The sequence below is a fragment of the Python bivittatus genome, unplaced genomic scaffold, assembly GCF_059951505.1.
Source record: "Python bivittatus isolate LINGU-HERP-01145 unplaced genomic scaffold, Pbiv_v1 ctg000390_np1212, whole genome shotgun sequence".
Taxonomy (NCBI): domain Eukaryota; kingdom Metazoa; phylum Chordata; class Lepidosauria; order Squamata; family Pythonidae; genus Python; species Python bivittatus.
In genome coordinates this window covers 1,420,939-1,434,403 of record NW_028277070.1, presented here as the reverse complement: position 1 = coordinate 1,434,403, position 13,465 = coordinate 1,420,939, and the positions used below count along the sequence as shown (strand labels likewise).

General features: G+C 43.0%; 1 protein-coding gene across 4 annotated transcripts in view; it reads right to left on the bottom strand.

Moving 5' to 3' along the window:
• Positions 1-4,046: 4,046 nt before the first annotated feature.
• Positions 4,047-13,465, bottom strand: part of EIF4ENIF1 (eukaryotic translation initiation factor 4E nuclear import factor 1) — a 30,214-nt gene continuing 20,795 nt past the window's right edge. Inside the window, exons 9-18 of one of the 4 annotated variants that reach the window (XM_088143795.1) lie at positions 13,223-13,449; positions 10,450-10,521; positions 9,720-9,912; positions 9,012-9,091; positions 8,083-8,222; positions 7,786-7,876; positions 7,334-7,463; positions 6,298-6,642; positions 5,658-5,822; positions 4,047-5,523 (exon numbers count right to left, since the gene is read on the bottom strand). In XM_088143795.1, the coding sequence (XP_087999921.1) occupies positions 5,297-5,523; positions 5,658-5,822; positions 6,298-6,642; positions 7,334-7,463; positions 7,786-7,876; positions 8,083-8,222; positions 9,012-9,091; positions 9,720-9,912; positions 10,450-10,521; positions 13,223-13,449 (1,670 nt within the window). In that variant the 3' untranslated portion in view covers positions 4,047-5,296. The remainder of the gene's footprint in view (positions 5,524-5,657; positions 5,823-6,297; positions 6,643-7,333; positions 7,464-7,785; positions 7,877-8,082; positions 8,223-9,011; positions 9,092-9,719; positions 9,913-10,449; positions 10,522-13,222; positions 13,450-13,465) is intronic. The other 3 variants (XM_088143793.1, XM_088143792.1, XM_088143796.1) reach the window with 3 other exon arrangements.

The window sequence follows — 13,465 nt, the reverse complement described above, 5'->3', positions numbered from 1 at the left end:
GGTGGTGATAAGGGAATTGGTTCTTGCTCTCTGAGGGGCTGCAGCTGCTCCACCTACCCAGTCAGCATAGCCTGAGTCCAGGAGGACTTGCATCATAGGCTGGCATCACACCCTTGAGCGCCAGCCATGACACTGATGGAGGACTCTTGTGCACCATTTTGCTAGGGTTCAGCTTGTCTCATCCAAGCCCAGCAGCTCCCACTTGGTGTGGCAGCATCTCCAAAGTGGGCTGGGGTGATGATAGCCAGTATGTTGGTCCTGCATTGTGAACTGACCACCTCTCCTGGCAGCTTTAGGTAAGCATTAAAACATTTCTCCCACTGCTAGGGGCAGAAGCTGGAACTCCAGAGATCTCCACAAGGGAGTGACCAGCTGGCCTGCCTCTCCTTTCTTGCAGCCACCAACTGGGACCATTTGCTAAGGAACAAGTATTGCCTCCAATCCCAGACCCTCATAGGTGGTTCAAGAGATACCATGGTGGCCAGTATCTGGGGAGGGGTACAATAGGGCCAGGAGATGCATAACCCCCTGCCCCCTCCCCAACGGTCATTGGCCAGATTGATCTTTCTATCCCATCTCTTGGTCTAGGGAATCCACTTTTTCTATAGCAGAGTTACAACTCCACCACCTTCCCTACAGCCTTTTCCTGAAAGACAAAGTTGGAGACTAGGCAACAGTCATCAAGTATAGGTGGCTCCAGGGAGGGCCTCTTAAGGAAGGGCTGCTGGCATCAACCCTTCCTACTATGACTTGCGGGGAGGGAAGGAACAGGCTAAATGGTTTGGTCAGTTTGGTGGAGCATGTTTGTAATGGAGTGTGTGTTTTCACACACAATGGGTGGGCCCCTTAAACTCTTCCAATACAATCCCTACTGTTGCGGCCCCCCAAGAAAGGAAAAAGAGGTCAGTCCCACTATGTAGACTAGACCAAGATACCAGCTCCAGAGGAATGCTAAAGCTACTTAATGTTCCCCCCCACCCCTAGTCGTGTGAGCTAGGGAGGTGTCTGTCTGAACTGCTTTCACTCTCCTGCTTGTTTGGAGCTTACGTTCTCCTTGTCCCTTTGGTAACGGATCTGGCCTATGTCTGTCACTGTCATCTTCCTTACTCTGTATCAGGGAACTACCAGGAATTCTGCAGGCATGTTAATTTGAGGCTAATCTTCCAGGGATGAGAAGACATCCAGACGCAATATTGTTCGAACAAAACCAGATTAAGGATACAAGGAACCAGCTAAAATCAATCTCTTCTCTTACAATTTCCAAAAAAATCCTAAATGGCATCTTGCTCTGCATTTTAGGCATTCCATCTGATTCTTCAGCCCCTCTCCAAGTCCAGATGCATTTCCTACACAGAAGTGAGATTGGGAAGCCACGGTGGGGGGCAAAACCACCAAGGCCTAATGCAGAGCCTACTTCCTGTGCTTCCTGATTAAGCTCAAGGAAACCTCCTTGCTTCCTACCAATTGCTGCTCAGAATTTGTTTCCTGGGCTTCGCTGGTCTCTGCCCACTTACCTAGTTTGACAGGCTTCATTTTGATTTATTAATTCTGATCTCTCAAGCTCTTGGGGTGTTGTCACTCATTACAATGTTCTAGAGGTAAAACTGTCAAGCCAGCATATTGAAAGGCAAGTCTTGCTGGAAAATCAACTTAGCTTTTTGAGTTCTTGGACAGTTAATATTCAGATGGAGAGATGTTGATCTTCTTCATACTTCAGTCAAGTGCGTGAGAAGCAGAATTGCAAAACTGCCTTGCTATCCCTATGCACATCATGAAAGTCAAGCATCTTTCTCTATCCATAGTTGAGTCATGCGTGAAGAGGAGACTGAGAGGGAAGCTAGTTTGAAAACAATCTGGAGCGAAAGCAGATAGACTTGCCAAAGGTTCAGCAGGCGATTGGAACAACGTTCTGTGGACACATGAAATGAAAGTAGTACCTTTTTATGTTAATGAGAAATATTATGTTACAAGAAAACAAAACACTGCATTCAACAAAAGATCCTCGTGCCAACTGTGAAGTGTGGTGGTGGAAACACCTGGACGCTTACCAACCACTGATGGAACAGTAGGGTCTGCACAGTACCAGCAAATTCAGAGTCACTGGTCTGAGATGGGCAGCTATATAAATAAAATAGAATAAAATAAACAAATATTCTACAAGAGCATGTCAGGGAGCCGGATGTAAGCAGAAAGTTAAACAAGTGAGGGTAACACCACATAAGTCCTAAACTATGACTAAGCAAAGGAATCTTGCATCCTAAAATAGCAAACTCAAAGCCTGACTTTAACCCAACTTAAATGTGACATGACCTGAAATGTTCATGCAAGGCCACCTCAAAATATCAATGAGTTGAAGCAACTTTAAAGAGCAATGGGCCAAAGTGCTTCCAAACCAATCTTTGGGACTGATCAACAGCTACAGGAAATGGTTGAAGTCACTGCTGCTAAGAGAGGCACCACCAAATACTGAATCAAAACCTTCACATTTTTTTTTCAGTGAAGACAGTGAATGTTGGCTGAATGAGTTCAGTAAAAACATGACACTATACAGAACACCTTGTTTTAACCAGAAACTCTTTATCTTTTGATAGGACTTCAGGGAAACTCAGATCACATTGTAGTTCACCATACTATAGGATTAAGGATAGTTTGAAAGGGTTAATTAGCTTTCTCACTACTGTAAGTCTTCTTTGCAGATAGCCAAGGACAATAAACCCAATGTACATGTCTACCAATGCATTTCTTCTGAACCAAAATTACTAATATGTGACTCTCATATTCCATACGTTTATTGAGTGTTGGTGAGGTGTGCACTCTGCATATGCTCTTGTGCTTCAGGCTGCATTTAACCCTGGTTTTGCAGAACCTGGGACAACAGTAATTTTTAAAAACATTTAGTGTCTCCCTAGGAAGCAACTTAAAAAACCCTTGATAATGTCTTCTGCAGGCTGAGTGGTAGGTAGCAATCAGCACGGACCACCTTTCCTCATACTCTGGTAGCCTTGAGGAAAAAGAGAAAAATAAGAGTGGAGGGCTCATTCAAGGTTCCAGTTGTTTTCCATGCTGGAATGTACGAACTGTTTCAAGTTTTGTTCTGAGTTCAAAGCAAAGAACAGTTCCTATTTCATGCATGCTGCTAATTACTGCTGCTGAAGTTCAAGTCTGCCTGGAGAAAGACTGCAGCAGAACTGTGACTCAACAGCTAATCCATCCCTGGATCTTAGTTTGCCCCAAGTATTTGACCCTTTTCCACATTCTTTTGGACATCCAAATGAAGAGGAGCTGCTCAGGAAGGGATCAAGTTTCTCCTTCGCAAATACTTCTTGGCCTGCAGTTCTAGAACCAAAATTCGCATTGGAAAACTGTTGGTTGAGGAAAAGATACTGTTGTGATGACAACTAAGATACCAGTTTGAGCTAGCTGGCCTTTGAAAAACATTTCAGAGAAGCGAGTATTTGTCTTTTTACGCACCAATGATTTGTTATGTCACACAAAAGAACTGTAACATTCTCAATGCACTGTAAAGGTCACTGTCTCCCTGTGAAATAGGCCTGAAGACAGAAAAAGAATCCATGCTAGGTTAGCCCTAAAAGCAGGGTTGCTAGAAAGCTTGCGGCTAGCCAGAATAGTAGTTTGTATTTCCCTGGCTAGTCTCCCCAACTGTATTCTCTTCCTAATTCACTGACTTGAAGAAGTTTACGTCTACCTGTTCATGAAGTTGGTGCAAATATAACTCATTGCATAATTTTAAAAATGGGCATCAGGAATTGTTTCATTCCAGCAATCCTGGATGAGGAGGAGCCTTATTTGAATGTCTGCATCTCTCTTCTGGCAGACCAGACTAAGCAGCCTTTAAGATTTCAATATCAAGCCAAGTCTAGTTCCCGACTTTCCAAAACCTATTTTTTCTAAACATTTGCCCAATACAGAGTTCTGAAGACCTTCTCAAGAGCTTCAGTATTTGAGTTTTCCTGATAAAAGATGGATGTTTCACAATGGATCTTGGAATTTCTCATGGGAAACACGATTTACTTTTTGGGGGGGCTGAATCAAATTTAGTAAATATGCAGCTGCAAAAAGTATCCCTTTACACAGTGAGTCAGAAAGCTCATAGAATTGACTTTATTTACAGAATGAGTTCTGGGGAAATTATCATTTTAAAAAAAGTTATGAAACAATCTTACAGGGACAAGACTATGACCACTTGTGCTCAATGAGTTCATGTTACAAAATCTTCAAGTGTTTAGTCATTGATGGCCCACATAGATTTCATGGCACAACTGACAGGTCATTTCTCCAAACTATTCTGGGTCATCAACACTAACACAGCATGCCACCAATTGGAACAGTTCAGGATTTGGTTTGTTTTTGGACTGAAGACATCACATTTGTGTGTGGTTTAAGGCTGTTACTTCACAGCAGGGGAAAACAAGTTACTACAACTGCTAGCAGCAGTAGACTCTCAAGAGCAGCTATATTTGACTTGTTTAGTGGACAGCAACACCGAAGATATACCACACTGCAGCAAAGTTGACAATCAGGTGCAAGGTCTATTGTACCTAAATCTGTGTACAGTTATGAAGGCCCGCATCGTGCAGCCCACTTTCCAGGTGCTTCAGGTCCCAACCTAGTAACTTCTTTTCCTCTTGACTGCAAAAATGTTGTGACTTTCGCCTAGAACAGAATGTAGTGGAAGAAGACTGGAGCACGCAAGAGGCAAAGCGACGTCACCTGGTTCACTCACATTGACTTATGCGGCACCTTTAATACAAGTCCCACATGTACAGTGAATAGATCCAAACCAGAGGCACACAAACTAAAGCTTAACCTTTTACTAGCTACTCTTATGTACAGCTGTATAAGTTCAAAAAAGCTCTCCCATGGATATATACAAAAAAAGATGTTCATACATTGGTCTGTACATAGAATTTCCAGTGATGAACCCTTAGGCTGTTACCTCTGTCCCAAGAGGTCACCAGCACTTCATTCCCACATTTTTACAAAAAAGCCAAACAAAAAAGCTAGATGCTTCCAGAATTCAACTGGTACTGTCTCGCATCCAAGTTTTTTCAGGGTTCACTATTCAATCTACAATGAATTCTTTCAATCTTGATGTAGACATGGAAGCTAGGACAGGCGCCATGTGCTTTAGTCACTCCAAAAAGAACTCTGCACGAAGGGCTAAAAACGAAGCACCCCAAAAGAAATAGCGGTGAAGCACGTAAGAGGCCAGCTGCCCAAGGAGATCCGTGTCTAGTCAGGTGCAGCGCAGATCCCTGCTCTCCAGCAAGGCCCTTCACTGCCGGTATTCCAGTTCATCCACACTGATCACTTTGGATGGCATGGAAGGGAGGGGCTGCTGCAAGACATCAGAACCAAACCACTTTGCGAGACCGACAGGAGAGCTGCTTCGCTGGGTGGCACGATGGTCAAGCTGCGAGTGCACGTGAGGCAGTCCAGTCCGAGAGGACACAGGGGGAGGGGTGGTTTGCACGCCAACAGCAGATCCTTGTGTGCCGGAGCCTGCAAGCAAGAGAGCAGAGACAACCTCGTGTTACAGATCCGGGATGAAGGAGGTGCATGGCTAGCTTGTTGCAAAAACAACATTTATGGGTGTAACCCTCAAATGGGTGGCATGACAAAGGGAGATGCGTTACCTGATCGCTGTAGCTGCTGCTGCATCATGGCCAGCTGCAAAGGTGTCGCTGAACGAGGGTTCAAGAGAGGGTGGCCAGCTGCTGTTAGTGGGTAGCATGGCTGGCCAAGGAGGGGAGCAGATACTCCCTGTAAGTGAGCCAGGTCAACCCCAGGAGGAATCATACCTGTTGACCAATACAGTTATTAAGCAAGGGATCCACAGACGTAGCACTTTCCAATTTGTACTTCTCAAAACCCTAACCCTCTCCCCACAATTCAAGGATAAAAGGAAACAGCACTTAAACAACCACTTGTGAGTTGAGAATGGCAAAGTTTTTAATTGTTGGCTTGCCCCAGCCATCAAAGCCATTTCAGAAATAGTCAAACTTGAAATCATCAGGAGCTGCTAAGCATTTATAGTTACAACTCCCACAATTTCCAGATATGATGGGATCCATAAGGCTAAATGCAATAGCTGCCCTTGTGAGAAAGCAAACTCCCAGGCTGCAGATTGATCAAAGGATTGGCGGGGGCGGGGGGTAATCTTCAGAGTCTTTCAGCAGTGTCTGAAAGCCGCATGCAGAAATTTTCTGCATAAATGAAAGGCTGAACTAGATGGTCAACAAGGCCCCTTCAACTAGGAGTGTAACTAAAGCTTACCTGCTTGCAGCAGAGGAGGAAGATGCTGTGGATGGATGCCTTGTGCCAGCATCCTTTGGACTAATCCTGGGGGCAGTTGATGAGCAGGTCGTACCATTGGAACATGAGGGACCAGGGGAACTTGGTGGATTGGACGGAGAAAAGTATTCCCTGGTACTGGAGAAGCCATTGTAGGGGTTTTTCTCCCAGTAGACTTTGGCCTGTAGTCCTGCTCTTTGGTGCAACGGTTGGTTTGAGAAAGGGGGGTTGAACATGTAGAACGCTGCAATGATGTTAGTTTGGTAGCTAGAGAGGGTGAGTTCTCTTGATCAACATGATCTGTGGACCTGGGTGGCAAAAGATTCTCTGCAGAGGAACACAAAAGAAGTCAAACTCAACCAACACGTATAATCGCATGATCTATCCTTTTCTTGGTTTGAGGAAGTCTTCTCGGCCAACTTAACTCCTCAAGGGTAAACATGAAGGATGGAGGCTAGCTCATGAGGACAATGAGCTTCATGGCTCCAGGAGTGGTTTGCAGCCCTTCCTTGCCTAAACTGCATGCTCTGTATTGTCCACACTGTATAGCTGGAGGAGTACTTAATCCCTTGGATGGTATTTCTGATGTGAAACAGCAAGACAGAGAAAGAGTTGTGCTTTTCCCTTACATTACTTTTCTGTCCTATGGCTGTATGACGATCTGTTCTATGGACACTTGTCTTGTTTGAGAAGAGAGCAGCCAGAGTGATAGCCTTGCTCCTAGTCCAGGAATAATTTATATGTACTATTATATCTACGCATTCCTGGAAGTCTGGTGATGGACTGCAAGAATCCGTGTGGTAATTTGTTTAGTCTCCATAATCCTTACGGATGTTGACACAATTGCCAAATCTACCAGGAGCTTTCCTCTTAGATAAAAGTCCTCTTCAGAAACTTCCTGACTTTAGGAAGACCTACAGTCAATAGTTTTGTATGTGCTCTGGCACTAATGAGTTTTTTTTCCTTTCCAGTGCCTTTTAGGAACCATCTCTCTTTACACAGATGTGAACAAACATACCTTCAGTTGTCCTCGGACCTTCTTCTCTCTCGCTTGATTTCAGCTTTGCTGCATGGGGCTCATCTTTGCTTTTGTCTTTGCTCTCATACATCTTGCGTATTACTGAGGTAGGAGTAAAGGAAGGAGACAGCTGCAAAATCACAAACCAACAATTAATATTCAGCATATCTGCCCCCAAATAACCAGTGTTGGTTAAGTTCATGGGCCCCACTTATGCAAAAAAACAAAAACAAAAAAAACCCTAAGACAAAAAGAAAACACAAATAATCAGGGTGGATTAGAATGGAAAATGCTGCCAGCCCCAAAAAATCATGCTAAACTAAGTCTGTCTTCTCCATATTTCCATTTGCTTGAACTTCTGCTATTACATCCCTTCCTTTCATCTTGCATTTGTCACATGGAACTTTAAAAAAAGGCTCCCAGGTTTTTGTAATGGCTGGGGTAACACTGACCATGCTAGTGATGGAAGCAGCAGTGGCTGGCGGAGAAGAGGCGTTTCCTCTGAGCCCCAAAGAGGCAGGAGACTGAGTCATGCGCGGCTGCCTATCAAACAGAAATTCACGTTAGAACGTCTTTCTCTGCCTGCAAGAAAATAAGGAGAATCCTGCCTGAAGATTTTCCAGCAAGGAATAGCAGGCGTCTCCTCTTGTTTCACTTTACTTTGTAAGATGGAAAAACTGAGGTAGATGGGCAGGCAGTTTGACATTTGTTTTTCATTTCCAACTTTCAGCCTTGAATTTTAAGCTCACCGGTTCCTGAAGCCATCTCTGTTTTTATCCATCTGTAGTTTGCCAAAACCTGGTTGGTAGAAATTTGGCACTTGCATAGTTAAGTCATGTGGAAGAGAGAGACCTTCTAACGCAGCTTGCTGTAACTCAAGAGGATTCATCTGAAATCAAGAAGGCTTCAATCAGCCAAGATTCTAACGATGGCATTTTATTACTTCTGCCTACCATGGCTGTGGACACTAGTCTTTACTGCCTTCAAATTTCTGCCACTTCACAGTATTCTGTTGCAAAGTACATACACCAGTCACTGCTGCTCTCTAGAGTGTGTCATGCTACACTACACTGTTTCTCCTATGTTAACTTTGTCTTGCGCATTGCAGGATTTACCTCCATTTAAAAGTATACTCCATGTATACCAGTTAAACTAAGCCAACGCCATTTCTCAGAGCTGTACCATTGTGTACAGTATCACAATAAATGTATTGCTATGTCACATCTTTACATATTCTACTCTAAAATGTGTCATCTTTTTTTCCTATTACTTCACACTTCCGTTTCTTGGATTTCATTAAATGATGTTTTCCCCATTATCACTATCCTCTTAAGTAATTAGAAAAATAATTGAATTATTGGTGTGTTCTTTTTGCCATTCCACATATCCCAGCATTTTCCAAACGTTTGCCTCCCAGAGCAAAACACTCTGACCTCCAGAAGTGGGAAAGGGAGCGTGCGCCACACCTTCCTTGCACGGCAAATTATTCTGAATATAATTTAGGGGGAAATAATTTTAGCTGTAGCATCTTCTCACTGAAAACACCACATTTTACTCAGCTGGATGAAACCGTTCCATCTAGAAGCAAGCCCAACAGCTTTGTTCTGATGTTAGTTTTGGCATCGTGCTTCCAAGCTTAGAGCCAGGAGAGTGCAGAGGAGGTGGTTCCTTCTCTCACCTGAGCAGCAGCTGGGCTCCCCGATTTTCGTATCCCCTGAAACGGATCAGTAAGCAACTGCTGAGACCCTGGTCCAAAGCCTATAAAGATAATGAGCAATTTCACCAATAAGAAAACAGCCCTTTTATTCTGTGGAAACAGCAGTTTTTGCATTATTTTGTTTTAGAACAAGCATCTTTCACTACAGCAGATCAGAATGCTAGTCTCTTTAGAAGATAAAAATGAGAGTTACCATTTGCAGGAAACAGAAGAAAAAAAACCAGGACATTTTACCAATTAATTCCAGAGAGGATTGCTAACTTGCTCAAGAGAACTCTTTTTAAACTGTAGTCCTAATGCTTAGAATGGTAAAACACACACCAGCAAGCAGAGAGGCAAGTAGCCTGTCACGCTCCCTCCACCAATCCCCCTGAAAGCAGTACCCGATTAAACCAGCTAAGGGGTTACTTCTGCATTTGTGTTAATTTTGATCCAAGCATTATTTAGAAAATCGAGTCTGGCTTATTCTGATCAGAAACTGTCAGCTGTCATAGCAGACCCGCAATTCTGTAGGATGCTACAACAGCAGTTCCTGCAAGGGGCTGGACCAGATGAACTCCAGCATCCCTTCCATTCTGCAACTTTATCCCACGGAAGAAAACATCCTTCAAGTATGACTTGGCTAACGTTTCAAGGGACAGAAACTACCTGAGCAGGAATGTTTCTCACCAACTGGAGATGGAATGCGATGCCTCAAGTAGTCAGCCGAAGCAGCCCGAGTGGGAAACATCTGCGAGATGGGAGGCTGTGGTGGAGAGGGTGCTCTCTGGCCGAGGAGAGAGGGAACAGGCTCCAAGCCGCCCATCAAGGTGCTGAGGACGTGGGATGAAGTCTGCCTGCAAGGGGAGGGCCCGAGGATCTCCTTGGGAAGAAGGCAGCTCTTTTAATCCCTCCATGCAGTTATGCATTCTGCATTTTCCTGGCAATGCTATAATGCTTACAAACATGGTAGCTCTATGTTTAATACATCTCTATTAATATATGTATATCTCTATTAATAAAAATAGAGCAAAACAAAAAGAAATCAAGAAGCTGAGGTGTGGAGTCTGATGCAGACATCTCAAACTCCAAAGCATGAAAAGTTTGCTAATTGGGTGTGTTAGTAGGGCACAGATTATTAATTATGTCTGCGAAAGCAGAAAGCAGTAAGTGTGGGGAAGAAAGCTGTTCTAAGACAACTCATTCATACGTAGCCAGAGTCGTTAAATCAGTCTTTAAATGGTGCATTCTTGATTTACAGATGTCAACTGATCATTACACGTCTTGTGCACCATATAGAAAGGATTTTAGAATAATTAAAATGCTCTATTGATGCTCTAACATTATAGTCAGAAATGCTTTTGGCCTGAAGACAGGCCCCCAACAGGGATCTCAACAAAATAAGAGAATGCGATAATACCTGCAAGATATTCTTTGTAGCTGACTGGCCTGACATCTCGGAAGGTGATATCAGTTGGTTTTCAGAAGTTTGCTGGAAGGAAAAGAACATGCCAGCTATCTCTCTCTTTTGCTAGTATTCACTGGTCTAAATTCAACCAGAGTCCACCACCACATGCAAAGGTGAGCACCGTTAACCAATGGTGTGCTAAACATCTATTTTGCCACCAGATGTGTAACTTAGGGTATCTAAAAGCCATGGTTAGCCTGCTCATATGCCTCCCTAACAGTCCAAACACATATTTGGCTGACCTTAATCCAAACTAATAAATCAGCACTGGAATTATGAGAGTGTTTGGACAACATTTAATAGTTCCTGGTATGCCCGATTTGGGTCTTTACTTTGCATATATAAAACGACTAATCTGGTCTTTGCATAACATTTAATAAATTCTATTGATTACAAACCACAAAGGAAATAATTCTGCATAGTCTGCAGCTGAATTTGCCTGCCAGCAAGAGCCCAGATTAAACATTAAGGGAACTCCTCCCTCCTGAGTTCACAATTAATTTTTTAAAGAAAACATTATTATTCTTCCAAGGATTTTGACTATGCAGCAGCAAATTATGTCATCCCTTTATTCTGTAATATAGATTGTTCAATTATGTCAAGACGCAGACTTAAAATAAAGACAACTGCAAGTTCAAAAGCCATTTTATTGCATATCACATTTTATAGTCAGGCTCTTAAATCTGGGCTTCAGCAGCCTTCAAAATCAGGTAGCCCTCATTCCTTAACAAGGTGGCAAGAAAGCTCTTTTCAGACACTGCAAGATGACAATGTTGTCATGCTAACAAATAATTTAAATCTACCTCTTTTCTCTAGCTTTAGTAAAGAAATATTTAGGGAGTCTCCAACCTTTTGATCTTATGGCGCATTTAGAATTTTGAAGTAGTATATGCTTTCAATTCTAAAATGTTTTCTGTGGTGGGTGCGGTAGTGGTGGGTGCACCAATTTCTCAGAAAACAAATGAGTGGGAATAAAAATAATTTGCCCAAGAACCTCAATAAAAGGCAAAGGCAGGATATGAGCTTGGATCACTATTCATTTGAATTTACTGTACGTTTTATCGCATACTCCCAACGTACACAATCCACTCACCCAAGTGACTTCACTTTCTATTACAATTGCCCCCCCCTCCTCATTTTCTAACAAAACTCACAGATTCCGCACATGCTGTTGGGGGGGGGGGGATATTCCTTCACTGGATGTGCTCCAAAGCAGAGCAACCTGCCCCAAGTAGGAGGTTGGACTTGATGGCCTCAGTGACCTCTTCCAATTCAATGTTTCAATGGTTTTAAGGTTACATGTCCTGATGAATTATGAGTTTAAAGGCCAACAACTTTTTATCCAAGAAGTCCACAAAAATATACTACAACTCTACCAGAATGCAAGATTTGCTTTTCTTGATGATCCAAGGTGCTAGTCGGCATGTCTAAATAGTCAAGGCAGAGTATACTAATAAGAAAGGGAGTAGCCATCACGCCTGTGGGCACAGTATCCTTTCACTAGTTTCAACCTGAAATTCTCTCTAATCTCGCTCAACCATTTCACCATGAAAGCCATACTGAGTTCAGAGGATATTTATGCCCTTGGACTATTCATGATTTTCAAAGGATAGTGTTTTCTCCTCTTGAAGACATACCAGCAAGAAAACTGCTTCCACAAGAGAACTCAGCAGGAACTACAACTGAGGACATTTCTTTACAGATTATACCATGGAAGACGACCTGCTCTTATCAACACACAGGCTTATAGACCGCAGAGCTTATACAAAGAGCATCATGAAAGATACTAGAGAATTTTGTTCAGTTCATGCATTATGTTGAGCTATTTTTTAAACATGGTTTGTTGAGGAAGACACAGTTGCCTGGTTCATAGCATCAATACTAAACCATAACGAAATCACAATGGCTGGATTCATCTATCATACAAAGCCCCCACCCCAACAAGACCAGAGAAAGCTTTGTGAGGTGCAGCAGTAGAGCAAGGCCCTCAGTCAGGACCTTGTTCCACTATTGCGCTGATCAAGGTATTTGCAACAATGACCCACTTAAGCTGTTAACTCCAAAAATGCAATGCTGTTTTTCTTTCCCTCATCCAAAAGCATCAGAAGTATAATGCTCCAGATTAGATGAAGCAAAAGTTAGGTATATAACTTCTTAAGTGACATTTGCAGGACAAATTTTCCCCAGAACATACATCTAATTCAGGAACATGTCACTCATGCAGCTATCTAGAAATGTGTTCCTCTCACCCTTGGGCCTCCCCATGGTGCATCAGAAACTTGATTTTGTATCCTGGGAAGAGGATTTGCTGGGGGAGGGGTCTGTTTCCATCCAAATGGAAGCCATTGAGGTTTTTCTGAAAAAGTATCTTCAGTCACTGAGTCTACTCAAATGCTTCAGCCTTGCGACAGACTGAGACCAAGAGTTGGTATTTCCGGTGGTAACGCTCCATTTATCTAACACAGAATACTCAATGCAGATACTTCTGGGCTCAAGCAATTAGATTGCCAGGGTATTTTATCCACTGCTGAAATGGGTGCTTTAATGCCTAAGCTACATATAAATTTGTAAGCTGATTGTGCTGAAAAGGAAAAGGTTATGTATAGGGAAGCTGAGTATTTATTATATAAATTACGCATGTTACACATGTGTATAATATGGAGGTAGTCTGGTATGCCCCAAGATCAGGGGTGGTTGAGTTTATAACCTCAGTATCATTACTTACATTGACTTTGGGCTGTGAAGGTAGAGTTCCACTTGCCTTCATGGTGCTGACTAATTTGTTGAAGGCAGACATATCACCGTCTTTAAAGGGCCGTGAACCAGCCATGTTTGGTGGCTCCTCCATCCGCTCTGCCATTAAAGGGGTTGCTGTTTTCCCCTCCTGATCCATTTTCAGGCCTTTCAGCCCAGCTTCTACTTCCTCCACTGAAAGTACAACCCCTGAATGTGCTGAAAAAAATGTGGG